Source organism: Manis javanica, chromosome 17 (genome assembly GCF_040802235.1).
Source record: "Manis javanica isolate MJ-LG chromosome 17, MJ_LKY, whole genome shotgun sequence".
NCBI classification, from domain to species: Eukaryota; Metazoa; Chordata; class Mammalia; order Pholidota; family Manidae; genus Manis; species Manis javanica.
Genome location: NC_133172.1, coordinates 12,027,369 through 12,043,791, shown reverse-complemented (window position 1 = coordinate 12,043,791; position 16,423 = coordinate 12,027,369). Strand labels below are relative to the sequence as shown.

General features: G+C 52.2%; 1 protein-coding gene across 4 annotated transcripts in view; it reads left to right on the top strand.

The window, feature by feature from the left end:
• GRIK5 (glutamate ionotropic receptor kainate type subunit 5) overlaps positions 1-16,423 on the top strand; it is a 53,362-nt gene that overhangs the window by 22,218 nt on the left and 14,721 nt on the right. For 3 of the 4 annotated variants that reach the window (XM_073226515.1, XM_073226514.1, XM_073226516.1), the window contains 4 exons: positions 352-555; positions 13,518-13,634; positions 13,790-13,899; positions 14,303-14,476. In XM_073226515.1, coding sequence (XP_073082616.1) covers positions 352-555; positions 13,518-13,634; positions 13,790-13,899; positions 14,303-14,476 — 605 coding nt within the window. The remainder of the gene's footprint in view (positions 1-351; positions 556-13,517; positions 13,635-13,789; positions 13,900-14,302; positions 14,477-16,423) is intronic. The other variant, XM_037013901.2, reaches the window with a different exon arrangement.

Below are 16,423 nucleotides of genomic sequence, written 5' to 3'. Positions count from 1 at the left end.
GCATAGTCCAAAACTTGAAAGACCCTCTTCCAGTTGGGCACAATCTCTTGATTCACTCTTAAATTACCTGTTTCCCTCATAGGTATTTAAGCTTGAGAGGATCAAACATCAGGTTGGCTGGTGGAGATTAAAGTGGCTCCCTGTGATCTGCTAGGGGTGGGCAGTGGCTCTGTGCTTTCTTTCTGGCCCATCCCTGACTCCAAGCACTTATAAGAAAGGAATGTGTGCAATGACTCCATCATCCCTACTCTGCAAGCAGATTCCTGATCTAGCTGCCCCGCCTGGGCTCTGGATTTTTGACCCAGCCCCTGGTGCCCAGTCTCTGACCCCTCTTCTTTCCTCCTTCCTCAGGAGAACCCATACGTCATGCGCCGGCCCAACTTCCAGGCCCTGTCGGGGAACGAGCGCTTTGAAGGCTTCTGCGTGGACATGCTGCGGGAGTTGGCCGAGCTGCTGCGCTTCCGCTACCGCCTGCGGCTGGTGGAGGACGGGTTGTATGGGGCACCCGAGCCCAATGGCTCCTGGACAGGCATGGTTGGCGAGCTCATCAACCGGGTATGGCTGGACTGAGGCTGGGGAAGGGGCCACGGCCTAGGTGTGTGGGGAGGGCAGGCCAGTGGGCAGCCAGTGGAACCTCTGAACTAGTCTACACAGAGTAAGAGGAGTAAGTCACTGAGGGCTCCTCACACCAACCATGCCCATGGTATGCTGTGTACCTGTTGTGCCTGGTGAGCACCGTGGAGTAGGCAAGTAGGGACAAGAGGTGATGCATCACCTCCTGGGTCCTGCTTTGCCAGATACTCCCCTCATGTCACTTTGGCTTAGTGTACAAAGGTTCATTGAGTGAATGAAAGACGTGGAGTAGGGAGTTGGGCAAAGGCCAAGAAGGTCGAGGGAGGCTCTCTGTAGGAGGCAGGATCAGGCCAGGAGGACAAGGATGGTGCCTCATTTGTGTGAGATGCCTGTACCTGCCAGGAGAGCCTGGCACATTACAGACATCAAGGCTGCCTGCTGAACTCACTAGTCCACTCATTCAGCAGGTTTTATTGAGCACTTACTATGTGCTTTGTACCATGCTGGGCTCAGGATATAGTGCCCCCAAGAGCTTAGGGTCACCACCTTATGGTACAGAAAAGCAAATGACTGTGAGACAGAGCCACTGGGGTTGTGATGTGAGAAACTCAGAGGAGGGACCTAGAGGAGGCTCCTGACCCAGCCAGGCATCCAAGGAGGGCTTCCCAGAAGAGATGCCATCCATAGGGTGTGAAGAATTCAGCAAGGTGAAGAGGATATGGCAGTTGGGGAATGTGTTCAGAGCAAAAGAAATGGCATTTACAAATGGGGGCAGGGCAAAAGAGAGTGGGTCACAATGGAAGAGCCAGCCTGGACCTAAGTGTGGGCAGGTTTGGATGCAGATGAGGAGAGAGAGAAGCAGGGGCGTGGGAGGTGGTAGCTGAGGGTGCTGCAGCAAGAATATTCTGGAGTTAGGCCACCCTGGGTTTGAATTCTTAGGTGAGTTGTTTCTCTTTCTTGAACCTTGGTTTCTTTCTACCATGGGGTAGTGATGCCTTAAGGGTCTAGTGTGGGTTACAGACTATGGGTATAGTGAAGGTTACAGGAAAGAGGGACAGGTTGCTTGTCAGAGAGGGGGACCCGATATGTAGTTCCTCTTTATTGCAGGCACAAGAAACCATGTGGGCAGTGGCCCAGAGGCAGGACTGTGCCACAGGAGACAAACAGACCCCTGGCTTGGCCACACCCAGGGCAGGGGCCCGTAGCTGAGCAGTCAGAGTGGCCTTGACATGGGACTTGGCTGATGGTATCAGGGATTCTCACTCTCCTATCTCTCCATTCCCAGAATTCACTACATCTAAGCTGCTGAATGTCACCAGGGTAGACTCAAGAAGGCCACTTTATTCCTTAGGACACTGATTTTCAAATGTTGTTTTGACTGCAGAAACTTTTTTCCAACTGAAAGTGCCCTCAGAACCCTGGACAAAGCACAGAGGCTCTGGTGGAGGCGGAGGTGGGGGTGTCCCCAGGGTCCTGGGGACTAGGTCTCCCCAACCCCATCCCATAGGCAGGCCTGAGGCACTGTCCCTCAGCTGCCAACTGGTTTGAAAGCTGTTGTGCCGGGTGGGCTTGAAGGGTCAGAATCTGGAACCTGAGGAGACAGCAAGTTAGGAGAGCTGGTGGCCTGGTGCCCACCCCACTGGCCGGCTTCACCAGGACCTCCATTTCCATGGCCTGGTCCTTAGTCTCAGAGCTTAGAACTTATTGTTCATCAGGGCCCCCAGAAATAAGCAGACTCCAGGAGAATACCCCCCAAATAAAGTCACTGTAAACTGGATGCCAGTTTATTCATCTACAAAATAGTGGAATGGGCCCATTTACAGCCATGTGATCTGGGCAGATCTTAGGCCCAGTGCCCCGGGCCTTCCCAGCAGGGGCAGAGAGGCTTTGGCACAGTGGTCGCTGGGGTTGGCATAGTGCAGTGGCAGAAGCTTTTCTGATGGGTTGCTACAACTGTGGTCCTGAGTCCTATTTGAATCTTGACTCCGCTGCACACGAGCAGTATAACCTTGGGCAAGTTACTCAACCTCCCTGTAATGCCATTTCTTCAACTGTAAAACTGGGGAAATAACAGCCACGAGCATGGAGGGCTGTCATGAGCCGAGTTACTCTAGGGGCTTAGAACAGGGTCTAGCAGGTAGCGGGTGCTGCATGCATGGACTCCTCATTTATTGTTAATATCGCTCCTGTTGGCACGGCCAACACAAACATACATTTGTGTGTTTGTCTGTTCTCCAGCCAACTAGCATTTATTGAGTGCCTATTCTATACCCCCTGGGGATACTGTGGCCAGGCATGGCCTTGCCGCTGTTGAGTGGGTTAAAGTTTGGCCTTCAGCAGGGGGTGTTGCGCCCCCAAAGTTTTTGAGCTGGCTCAACTGAGGAAATGGAATCAGTGGGCTGGAGGCAGCAGGGCCTGCAGGGTGAGCAGCAGGGAGGTAAGGGCTGGGCAGAGATGGAGATGAGGCAAACCTGGCGAGCGTCAGGGCTTGGTGACTGCCTGGGGTGGGGGTTGCAGGAGGGAGGCTTGGGCAGCTGGGCAATGGCGATGACATTTCAGGAGAGAACACTGGAGGAAGAGCAGGATGGGAGCACACAGGATGGGCAGTGTTTGGCCTTGCTGAGAGGCTCAGCTGCCTGCTGTGGGTTGGCCAAACAGGCTGAGCTTCTTGCAGATCTTCACAACCATCCACACAGCAGGGGCAGCTGCTGTTTGTTGACTTCACACCACGTGCCAGGAACTTTTCAAGAGTTACTTAATTCTCCTAACCATCTTTCAAGGCCCAGAGGCTCTCTGTTCCCCTGCTGATGCTGTATCTGGGACTCAGCAGCATCCCAGCAGGCACCTGGGAGCCTGGCATGTTCAGGATAATGCTCACCCACACCAAGCCAGGCCTTTGTCCAAGCTTTCTAAACTTGTGTAACTCTTTGACTCCTGGCTACCCCATGAGGAGGGCCTGCTATTAGCCTAGTTTTCTCTAATAGAGAGTAAGGTACCAGGGAACCATGTCCAGGCCACATGGCTAGGGACTGACAGGGCCAGGACTGGCACCCAAAAGGCTGGCTCAGAACCGATGAGTGATTTCCAGATGGAAGAAAGCCCGGGACACCAGCATCCCCTCAGTCACCCCCCGGTTAGGTGCAGGGCTCATCCGTGGGTCTTGTATTAAGGTCCCTTTATTCCACCCAGTGGCCACTGGTGGGATTGGCTTTCTCCCTGCCATCGTGGTGTGAATTGAGGCCCGGGCCCCTCTCACTGGCCTCCTGGCTTCTCTATCCTCTCCAGTTTGTCCTCCAGGAGGGTCTTTCTGTGGTACAAGTCTGACCTGTCACTCATATGCTTTAGCCACAGGGCCCCAGGACCCTCAGGATAAAATCCGCACCTTCTAGCCCAGTCCTTAAGGGCAGAGCAGATATCTTAGGTCAGGATCACAGGACACAGATTGAGATAGAGGTTAGCAGGCACGGGGTGTGTTGTGTGCCCTTGGAAACCAGCTCTGTGAGGGGGTGAAGGAGCAGGCCTGGGCAGAGGAAGGAGTTGAGTAGCAGTACAGTCATGGCTGGGCCTCAGCTGTCCCCCAGGCCGCTCTGGAGCTGGGGAGGTCATCAGAGACATCCCGCTGAGGAAAGGGGGGCAGCCTTTATATGCCCCACTGACATGTTATTGGAGAGGGCTGTCCTTAGGGAGGATCAGGACATTGGACCACACAGCTCTTCCATCTACAGAGCCAAGAACAATCAACCACCAGCACCCTCAGTAGCTGGGGCAATAAGTGCCTGATCCTGAAGGAGGGTCTGTGTAGCATCTGCTACGGCCATGAGCTGGTGAGTAGTCAGGCAGACCTCACTTCAGGTTGCCTGCGTTCCAGTGTGATCCCTGGCAAGCCACTTCATCTCTCTGAACACAATTTCCCCTCTTGAAATGGAGATGATATATTATCTCCCTCACAGAGTTTTGTGGGAAGTGGGTGAGGGAGATTGTAAGGTCCCAGAGCAGAGCCCAGGTCGTGGGAGCCTTGTGGGTGAGGAGTTTAGATGTGATTTTTTATTGTGTGTGAAGCCACTGGAAGGATTTAAGCAGGGAATATGCTATAATGTAATTTGTTATTTCTTCTTTTAGTGAGGTGAAATTCATGTACCAAAATTAGTCATTTTAAAGCATTTAATATATTCATAATGTACAACCATCACCTCTATCTAGTTCCAAAAACATGTTTATGACCCCAAAAGAAAACCCCCTACCCATTAAGCAGTCAATCTCCATTCCCTCTTCCCCAGCTCCTGGCAACCGCCAGTTTGTTCTCTGTCTTATGGATTTACTTATTCTAGATATTTCATATAAATGGAATTATCTAATATGTGGCCTTTTGTTTCAGGCTTCTTTCACTCAGTGTAATGTGTTTGAGTTCATCCACATTGCAGCATGGACTAGCACTTCATTCCTTGCTGGGGCTGAACAATATCCCCCTGTATGGATATACCACCTTGATTAATTTTTAAGTCACTTAAAAATGATTACTTTGGCTGCTCTCTTGAGAAATAACTGTAGTGGGGCAAGAGTAGAAACAGGGTGGTCCATTTAGAAAGCCAATGGGTTCAGAAGAGAGAAGAGGCTGGCTTGCGCTTGAGTGGTGGCTGTATCAGGTGTGCCTCCAGAGCACATGTGCACAGGAGGGAGAGAGGAAGCAAGGGTGACTTCAGGGCTTGGCCTGAGCAGCTGGGTGAAAGGTGAGGCCAGTTTCTACCATGGGGAGGACATGGGAGGAGCAGTTTGGTGGGGTTCGGGAAATAGTTTATCTCCTGGCATGGATTGTTTGAGATGCCTTATTTGAAATTCAAGTGGAAAAATATAAATTTCACTGTGTAGCTGAGCATGCATTATTTAACTCATCCCCTATTTGGGTGGTTTCCAGTTTTTTCTAGTATAGACAATGCTGCTGTCAACAGGGCCTATGGATATGTGGGCAGGTTCCTGAGGGATAACTTCCAAGCCGTAGAAACTCTGGGTCAAAGAGTCTGAATGTTTTTTAAGTATACACTGCCAAATGGCTGTTCAAAAAGGTTCCACCAATTTATATTCCCACCAAAAGTGCATGAGAATGTCAGATTTCCCACACTCTTTGCCAACAATGGGTATTATCAATCTTCTAAAGAAATCTTTGCCAGTCTGGAGGCCAAAAATAATATCTTATTGTTTTAACCTAAACAGAAAGTTACATGGCTGCATATTAATCCCCATGTGAATGTGCTGTAGTTTATTGAAGCATTTTTTGTACTTGGTTGTTTCTAGGTATTTTTGTTTGTGCTGTTATAAACTATGATAAACATCTTTATGCACACAAGTTTTGCCTGCATTGCAGCTGCTTGGGAATGAACGCCTGGAAGGGGAAGACTCTTTCTATGGCTTTTCTTATATGTTGTTGAACTGCTTTCCAGAAGGACTACACTAGTTTCTATACAGCCTCCTTTGCAACACTGGAAGTTCTGATTGGCTTTTAGATACTTGGACAACTTCCTGTCATTTTTATAGATGGTGAATCATTTTGATTTTTCCTGCTTTGCCTGGTGGACCACAGTGGTGCTTATGTGGTCAGGTGATAGATGGAGTCTGAACCTAAGTTCAACTCAGAATGGGCCTGATAGGTCTGTGTTTTCACCAGGTCCTGGTTATATAATTGGAATAGACATACACGGCAGCTGGCAGAATCATACACTGGCTCACTGATCCAGGGAGTCAGGGCCCTAATGATAGAAAGAGCCAATGGAAGCCTCTAGAATTTCCCATCTTTCCCAGGACAGTAATTCAAAAGCAATTCTACATCTTTCAGGGAAATTGCAGAGATTGGTGCTGCCATGAACAGCTTCAAAGGTGCATGGGTAGTGATCGCATTCCCATCCAACTGGCCTGTTTGGCCCATGCAGAAGGCGGATGGGTCTTGGAGAAGCACTGTGGATTACTGTGAACATCATCAGATGGTGACTCTGATTGCAGTTGGTGGCCCAAAATATCTTTACTAGAACAACTCAGCGCAGCCCTTGGCAGCTGGTGTGAGCTGCTGACCAAGTGCTTTTTGCTCCATTCCGCTTTTCGCAGACCACCAGCAGACAGCAGCCTTGCCTCAGGGCAACATCAGTTCTCTGGCTTCCTGTTGTCATATGGGCCACAGAGAACTCGATCTCATTAGCCTACACACCCTGGTCCACTCCACTGGTAACACTGTGCTGATCAGATCTCATGAGCGGGAAGCAGCATTTAGTAAGGGGGTTGCATTTAGTAAACAGTAGCAAATAATGCTGTTGCTGATACCGGTCACTCGGGGTCCAACTGGGAGACAAAAACACCATCGATTACTTGGACAGAATCACTCAGCTGTTTGAACAGAGAATTGGACAGAAAGAATTGTTAACTATATGTAAAGTTGTTGACTAGCTAACCAAAAAACTGAAAACTAAGAGATCATGGAGGTAGCTGCCACAGGAAGCAGCCACCACCCAAAGGTTGAGGGGACAAGGGAAGAAGTTTGAACGATTAGAACTTAGAAATCCAGGTAAAGGGCCCAGTGGAGCTGAAACTCTGAGGAGAAGGTACTATTTGTCTGGTTCTGGTGACATCTGATGGGATTTTTTTGGATTTGGGCAGCAACTTACAACTGGGTATAAGTTGTGTGTACTACTTCAGTCTGTTTACTGAGCAACCCATGAGGCTTTTCATTTTGAGAGAGGCCCAGAGCACTCAAAGTCTGTGCAGCAAGTTCCCACGGCCTGCAGGCTGGTCAGCTCCCTGGGCCTGATGACCCAGCAGCTCAGGGCTGTGCCGAGTGCTGGGGACAAATAGGGATGCAGGCAGCAGGAGACCTCTAGGGTTTTGGAGTAGATCATGTTCTCTTCTGCAGATAATACCCTTTTCAGAAACCATTACTGGGCCTTCCTAGAGAACCAACACCTGTCTGTGGACTGAAGTGACCATGTAGCCTGAGTACTCACTGACTGGACATTGTCATTTCTGCATTAGTCTGTATCTTGCCAGGAGATAAGCCGTGCCAGATATTGAATTAAGAGAATTATTTACTAGGAATAAAGTTGTTAAACTAGCAAACTGAGAGGATAGAAGTTGAACACCAAAGCAGGGATGAGAAAACTTTCTCTATAAAGGGCCTGATAGTAAATATTTTTGGCTTTTGGACCATAATGTCAACTACTCAACCTTTGTTGTATGGAAAGTAGTTAATGGTACCTAAACATCCAGGCATGGCTGTGTTCCAATAAAGCTTTATTTACAAAATCAGGCAGATGGGCTGGACTTGACCTGAGGGCCATAGTTTGCACTGCCTTGCTCTCAGGTGTCATGGAGGTAGCATGGGTGCCTAGTTCTGAAGGAACAAAGGGAAGAGCTGAAGCTACGGAAACTTAAGGGAAGGGCTCTGCGGGGCTGAAACCCAATCCCTGAGGAGGGGGGTGCTCGCTGGCTGGCACTGCTGTCCCCGAAGAGGGGTTTAGTGAGGCCAGTTCTGCAAGTGCTGGGAAGCTGCAAAGTGGAGCCACCTGCCGCACCAGGGAGGAACCGCTGCTTTGCCACCGGGAAGGAGCAGACGCCTTCTCCCGGCTCCAGCCCTACAGCCTCCTTCTGCTCCCCCTGTTGGCAGAGCCTGACAGGGAGCTGATGGCTGAGCAGAACCACACGGCTCTGGTTTAGAGGGCAGGTTTGGGGCTGGGGGACAATCACAAGTGCTTTGGGGGGCTTTCAGGCATCTAGACAGCCCTCCTGTCATTTGTATAGGAGGCTCATTATTTGGTTCCCCATTTAATCCTAAGATTAAATTGTCAGGGTCCCCTTGGGGAGAGAAATCTTCTCTTAAGAAATACATGTCTCCGCTAGGAAATAAAGGGTAGGGAGGAGGAGGTGGGAAGGGCACTTCAAAGGAGCCTAGAAGGAACGTGCTGCACTTAAGGATCTATCTGTCCTCTGCAGAAGGAAACCCCAATCTGACCTCCCGCCACCACCCCATAGGTCCACCCCCAGCTTCTCCTGGGACTTTTTCAGTCGGCCTCCTGGCCCCCACACCGCTTCCACTCTTGCCCCTGTGGTCTGTCCTCACAGCCAAATCATTGTCATCCCCCTGCTCACACCCTCTGATGTGACGTCCCTTGTTGCCCTTGGGGTAGAACCCAGCCCCCTTACTGTAGCCTCTAAGGCCCTACAGGGCCCTGGCCCCGCTGTGCTGCATTTCCTGCCCCTCCAATTCTGTTCCAGTCACTCTGGACCTGGCAAGTTTCCTCTGCCTTAGAGACTGGTCCCTCTCTGGAACTTTCTCTCCAGATCTTCTCATGGTTCTCTCTGTGCTTCCCCCATTTTGTGCCCCCAGCGGGGAGTGGATCCAGACTAGCCTCTTCTGGTAGTCTGTCGTGTGTCCTGCTTCATATGTCTTCATGGCACTGTCACACATGACCTTAGGTTTATTTTCACTGCTGTATTCCCAAAGCTAGAGCTGTGCTTGGCCAGTTGTGGGTATCCCACAGATTCTTGTTGAGAAGATAAATGACTGAATGGACAGAGGGGCAGAGTGCAACGGGACACAGCCCAAGATGGCAAGTGTCTTCATCCATTTGTGCTGCTGTAACAGAGCACCGCAGACTGGCTGGCTTGTAAACTGTAGAAGGTCATTTCTCACAATTCTGGAGTCTGGGAAGTCCAAGATCAAGGTCCAGACTCAGTGTTGGGTGAGGACGCGCTTCCTCATTCACAGATGGCCATCTGCTTGCTGCGTCCTCACGTGGAGGAAGGGTTGAGGAAGCTCTCTGGTGGAAGGGGTAGGGGCACTAATTCCATTTGTGAGGCTCCACCCTCACGGCCTGCTCACCTCCCAATACTGTCACATTGAGGGTTAATATTTCAGCATACGAATATGTTGGGGGGACACAACATTCAGTCTGTGGCAGTGGGGGATGAGGCTGGGGAGGTAGTAGGGGCCAGGTGGGGCAGAGCCTCCTGGGGCCAGGCCAGGAGTTTGGATGGTAGATTGCGAGCTATTGCAGGGGCTGGCATGACTGAATCACATTTTCTGGGGTCCCTTGGGCTGCCTGCTGAGCAGTCTGGGAGGGAGAGAAGAGCTTTCCAGCCCTGAGACTCTGATCTGGACAAAGGCAGGGCAGTGGAGGCCGAGAGAAGCAGCTCGATGCTGGAGGTGTTTGGGGCAGTGCTTGAGGATCGGAGCAGTGGGTGTTGGGGGAGCGGGGGGCGAATGGAGGGTCAAGGATGCCTCCCAGGCTTCTGCCTGCAATGGCACTGGGAGTGGGTGGAGACTGCGTCTGCTGCATGTTCACGGAGGCTCAAGGACTTGCTCTCTCTGGTCACTCTGTGCTCCCAGACCAGAGATTGTTGCACACCTAGACCCTGACCTCAGACACCCCTGGCCATGATTGAGGGTGCAGTGGATTGAGGGTGAAGCCCCCTCAGGGGGAGTGGTTCTGAATCTGGAGTCCACTGGACATGGTACTTAGCTTCACTATGCCTCCTTAGCTGTTACTTCATGTCCCTCCCATGTAGGATTGTTCTGGGAGTGAAATGAGCTGCTCTGGGGAGAGAAGGCCCTTGAACAGTGGCCGGGGCTAAGTGCCATGTGAGTGGGAGCCCCTGGACCCGCGTGAGGATCCACAGGCCCAGGGAAGAAGAGGTTGTCCCAAAGCCTCTGGGAGGCCCCAGGAGGGAAGGGGCAACATTCTTGGGCTTTCAGTAGAAGAGACACATGACAGTCTAGCTGGCCCTGCCTTTGAAGGTCTAGTAGCAGAGGCAGAGAAGCAAAGTTGTTTTCCAGCCTGAGCTAAGCTGGCTGAGATCAAGGGGTGTCTAACACATGGGGGTCCATGGTAGATGTTGCAGTGGTGGGAGAGTGCAAGAGGGCCCTGTAAGGATGGGTGGGTTCCAGTTCTGTAGGGCAGAGAGGATGCTCAGGCCAGAAAGCAGCTGGCAGGAGAGAGGTGGCGAGAAGCCCAGGAATGTGGTGAGGGCCTTAGCCATCTGGGTGCCATTCAGTGACCAGGCTTGGCCAAAACCAAGTGGTATTTGTTGCGAACATACTCTGCATAGGCTTTGGGGTGGACCTCTAAATAATCAGATAGGCAAGGAAAGTTAGTAGGGTAACAGGTAGTGGGAGAGAGGGTATCCTGGGGTGGGCATGGGTGGAATCTAGAGGCTGCTGGGTCGGGCAGCAAGGGTGAGGTATGAGCTAAGCCTCCAGTGGTGAGGAAGGGCTGGGGAGAGTGTATGCAAAGTCCTGAGGTGGGAACAAGCCTGTTGTGTTGAAGAGCAAAAAGCAGCTGTTGTGGCTGAGCTGAGGGTGAGGTAAGGCTGGCAGGCAGGGGGGTCTCAGGTCACGTAAGGCCTCTTAGCCATGAAAGGTTTTGTCTTAAGTGCCGTGGGAAGCCACTGTGGGTTTTGAACAGGAAGCTCTCCCTTTGGGTTGTGGGGTTATGAGTGGCAGCAGAGAGGCCAGTGAAGTAATGCAGTTGTCAGGAGAGAGTCATCCATGGTCTGGGCTTGGGGTTGGAAGTGGCGTGAGGCAGGTGGATCCCAATTGTGTTTTGGGAGCAGAGCTATGCTGCCCTTGCTGCTGGAGGACACACAGGGAGGCAGGAAAGAGAAGAAGGAGCCCCTAGGTGATGAGCCTGAGGCCAGGTCTCGGGAGTGGGAGAGGCTGGTTCCACCCAGCAAGGGGTGGAACGGGAAGGAGCCGGGAGCCCTGCAGTCTTTGGGGAGGAAGTGGGCTCCCAAATGCCGGGCCTGGGGACCATGGGGACCCTCCCGAGTCCATCTGAGAGGCTCCTGTCTCCTGCTTCCTGAAATGGGGACCCAGGCCCCTGTACAGGGCCTTGCCAGGACAGATCTCTCTGGAGGCATAAAAATAATAGGATTTCTTTACTGGCTGACATTGTTCCTGATAATTCATGTATCAGTCATAAACACGGCAGGTGCACAACAAAGGGGAGAGGTGCTCCTTAGTATCAACAACAGGAATTCCCAAGGGCATGTCCTGGGTCCCTGCCATACCGCTGCCTCTGGATTCCACTTGGGCTGTGCACCCGTCCTGCTGGGGCCAGTGCCATCTCCCTGTCACTGTGTTAGCTGTTTAGTTAGACCAATGCCATCTCCCTCCTCTTGGTTTATCTTTTGGGTCTGTCCTCTCTCCTGACATTGAATTATCTTTGAGGTCTGTCCCTTGTCTCCCTGACAGGGGCTTTCATTTCAGACCCATGTGATCTCTCCTTGACCTTGGTTTTATTTTCAGCCTGTGCCACCTCTCTCTACCTTGTGGTTATCTTTTGGACCTGTGCCCTCTCTCCCTGCCTCCATTCTAGCTGGGCCTGTACTAACTCATGTGCTCTCAGTCTCAGCCCCTTTGTGGTGAGCGTGTCTCCTCCTGGACCAGTGATCCAGGACCTTAAGCCTTATTTCAGCCCTAGGTGGAGGTCTCTGCTTGGAGTCAATTCTGGGGCCTGGTTGAGACCTGGTGGGTGGGGTCAGCATGCCTGGAAGGGGTATCTGGGTACCAGGTCCCAACCCCAGGACCGGGAGAGCTGTGTGAGATATTTTGCCCAACTCCACCTCCATTATACAGATGAGCAAACTGAGGGCCAGAGACACGGAGGCCCTTGCCCAAAGTCACCCAGGGCACTCGGGCCTAGCTGGGACTCCCTAGCCCCTTGCCAGGCCCTTCTCAGTACCCTGCCATGCCCGTTCTGTCATGTATGTACACACAAGAGCCGCTTGTGTGAGTGTGTGCCCCCACCTCCCACGTGGCTCCTCTCCTCCCTATGCCTGTGCACAGGGCCTGCGTCTCTGTGGGCAGTGTGTCACTGGGTCAGCCTGTGTCTGGGCCCACACGTGTGGGTATGGTGTGCACATAGTGGTGGCATGGACATGACCATGTACAGTGCTCACATGTGCAGGACATATGTGTGTGTCAGTGTGTGGGGTAGGGTGTGGAACTTGCCGGGTTGTATCCCAGTCTGTGTCCAGACCACAGCTAAGGGTTTGCTAGTGTCCACTTGGGCCAGAGTGAGATGGGTCTTTGGATCAGATTTTCCTGAGTGCCAATCCAGACCATTCTCTCCATCCCACCCACCCACTTCCCATGCCTCACCGCTTCAGACCTGGGTCCCAGGCACCGTTCCCCTACTCCAGACCCAGGGCAGCTTCCCTGCATCGTTATCTCAGTTGAGCTGGGCGCTGCTCCAGCGCCTGAGGAGTGCCTTCATGCACACATCCAGGCCGCCAGTGCCTGATGGGGCAGGAGAGTAGAGGTCCCATCTCAGCTTTGTGGTCCCCAGCTCCTGCCTGTCCCTTTTGAGATGCAGTTTCCCCACCTATAAAATGGGGCTAGCAGTGGCCCCAGGGAGCTGTTGGGAGGGGTATGCTATGGTAATTTATATAAATCTATGGTAATCTATATGAAGTGCTATCTAGCATGGAGCCTGGCCCACATAGTGAGCACATAATAAATATTCCATGTCTTTAATTGTTAAGACAGAAAAGGAAAACAAAGCCCAAAGAAGGTCCTGAATGGTTCAGTATCCAGGCCTCTCGACTCCAATCTCAGGCTTTCTCCAGGACCAGGTGGTGGGGATGGTCAGGGAGATGGGGGTCAGTAGTAGGTTTTATAAAGTAGCATCTTACTGATGAACTTGATGGGAGCAGGGGGAATTGGAGGGTGTGTGCAGCCTGGCAGGAAGGAGGCCACAGGAGCCTCTTAGAGTAGATGTGGGATGATGAGCATCTAATTTCTGGCACACGGTGCACCCCTGGGGCCAGTGCAAACTCTTGTCTCCTTCTGTCCTCCTCTCTTTTGGCTTCTGATAGTTCCTCTCAGTTGCACTCTCAGTGCGTTTCTCCCTAACTGCCCGTCTGTCTCCCTGGCCCACCCCCATTCCCCCACCCTGCTTCCCCTCCAGCAGAAGGCAGACCTGGCTGTGGCTGCATTTACCATCACAGCCGAGCGGGAGAAGGTCATTGACTTCTCCAAACCCTTCATGACTCTGGGAATCAGCATCCTGTATCGAGTGCACATGGTAGGTTCCCCTGGGGACGTGAGGCTGGGGCAGGGGCTGGCAGCGGGCTGGACCTCCCATGGTCCAGGTGGACTGCTGGGCCCCTGAGGGCGGGGGAGGGCTGGGGATGCAGCTCAGGTCAGGGTGGTCCCAGGTCTCACTGCCTCTGCCCCCAGGGCCGCAAGCCTGGCTACTTCTCCTTCCTGGACCCCTTCTCCCCTGCTGTATGGCTCTTCATGCTTCTCGCCTACCTGGCTGTCAGCTGCGTCTTGTTCCTGGCCGCCAGGTGAGTCCGCCTCCTGCTGCCCAGGAAGAAGGGGTGGGAGGAGCCAGGGCCTCTGTGACTGACCTGCACACTCTGTCATCTGTTGGTACCATCCTTGACCTCTGTCTGGGGCTTGGGGTTCCCTGCACCCCCGTTTTCTCCCTGTTTCAGGGCCCTGTCTCTCTCTCTCACCCTGTGGCTCTGACTTTTGCTCTGTGGTTCTCTCTCTGGGCCTCTCTCCTTCCTGTTGTTTGTGTCTCCTTTCTTTCTTTATCTCTGTGCGTGCCTCCCTGTCCACCTCTCTGTCTCTCTTTTCCCCTCCGTTTTCTCTCTCCCCCATCTCTTATAACCATGGCGGCTCTCTTTCCTGTTTCTCTGCTTTTTCTCCCCACCTGTCCACCCCCCACCATGTCTCTCTCCACAGGCTGAGCCCCTACGAGTGGTATAACCCACACCCGTGCCTGCGGGCACGCCCCCACATCCTGGAGAACCAGTACACACTGGGCAACAGCCTCTGGTTCCCCGTGGGGGGCTTCATGCAGCAGGGCTCGGAGATCATGCCCCGGGCGCTGTCCACTCGCTGCGTCAGCGGAGTCTGGTGAGAGGCTGGCTGGCTGCCTGACCCGGGGCTGGGTGGAGCCATCTGGAGGCTGGGGTGAGGGGATCCCCATTCCCACTGCCAGCTGTGTGACAGGGCATGGGGTGGGGAGCTGAGCCTGAGCTCTACCACTCACTAGCTGTGTGACCTTGGGTGGGCCATATCCCCTCTTCAGGCCTCAGTCTCCTCTCCTGAAAAATGGGGATAAAAGTGCTCATGTCTCAGGTTGTAAGGATTGAGGTAGGCTGTTTTAGCACCTGACGTGAGGTGCTACGGTTGGGGCAGCATTGGTGCCACCTTTGCTGGCTGGGACTTTGCCCTGGCAGTCATAGAGACCTAGAAGCCTTGAGCAGGGTCAGCCTTCACTGTCCAGAGGCTGAGGCTGAGGCCTGGGCCCATACAGGGACACCTGCTCCCTCATGGTACCTTGGGGACCCAGTAACTTGCAGAGAACTTATTTTGTGACAGGCTCCACGAAGCCACGTGTCAGAGAGCAGACACTGACAACTTGTGGTGTCTCTTTGGCCCATGGTTTAAAAAAATTTTGAATTAGTTCACAACATTTAAAAATTGGGCGAATTCACTCACAAATCCAGATTTGTCACTCTTCTTGAAAATTCAGGAGATCGGGTAGTACTCAGCTAGCATTCCCACCTGGCGTGGGCCTCAGTCCTTGCCTGGGCTCCATACGCATTCACATTCTTGCCCTGGCTTTCACGTGGCAGCTGGGCTTCATTGCAGTTCATGTAACTCTTCTCACCTCCTTTTCCTCATTAGAACCACAGAAAACTGAGGAGAATGCGTAAGACAGGGAATGTCTCCCTGTTTTATGGAGTAGAAGACAGAGACCCAGAGAGAGTGATTTGCTAAAGACCATGCATCCAGCAGGAGGCAGGGCCAGGTGGAGCCGGCTCCCTCCCTAGTGCCATCACCCCAGCGCTGCCTGAGCCTAGCCCTGCTCCCCAGGCCCTTGGCAACCTCTCCAGAGCAATCCCAGGGTCGGGCCTTTGGAATGCTCCTTCCTCACCTCCTCCCCATCGGTCAGAATTCACATGTCAGCAGTCATTCAACAGATGGTCCTTGAGCCTTTCCATGTGCCAGGCACTCAGGTGAAGAGTCAGCCCTCCAGGTAGAAGAGCTGAGTATAAATAAGCAACAGATAAGCATGGAGATGTCATGTCTTATTCCAAGAATATGTCCTGAAGATACTGTCTAATTCAAAACATGTTCAGTTCAACACTAACCTTAATGGGTAGCAGGTTTCTCTCCCACCTAAGTGGGTCTGCTTCCCATGCGGTTGTTTATAATTCCCCAGGTCCACTGGCTTGAAACTTTTGAGTCTTGATGATTTTTTTAAAACATTTTTGGATTGGCATCATGTCAAGTGCTAAACCCCGTATTGCTTAGCTGTGGCTACTGCAACAAATTCCCCAAACTTAGTGGTTTAAAACAATATCGATTTATTCTTACAGTTCTGAGGTCAGACATCCAAACTAGGTCTCACTGGGCTAAAATCAAGGTGTTGGCAGGACTGGTTCCTTTTACAGGCTCTGGGGGAGGGTCCGTTTCCTTGTCTTTTCCAGCTTTAGGAGCCACCGGCCTTCCTGGCCTCGGCCCCTTTGCACAACTTCAAAGTCAGCAGTTAATACCTTTAAATCTCCTTCTTCCACTTATAAGGACCCTTGCAATGCCATTGGGCCTGTCATGGTTATCCAGGACAACCTCCCCATCTCAAGATCCTTAACTTCATCACATCTGCAAAGACCTTTTGCCCTGTGGGAACATACTCGCAAATTCCAGGGATTAGAATGTGGATATCTGGGTGGTGGGGCTTTCTTCTGCACACCACACACCCAAGTGAAACTTACTAACATTTTCAATATAATGGTGTGTGAGATGCACTCAAACTGTGCTATTGAGGAACCACACAGGGTGCAGTAGAGAATG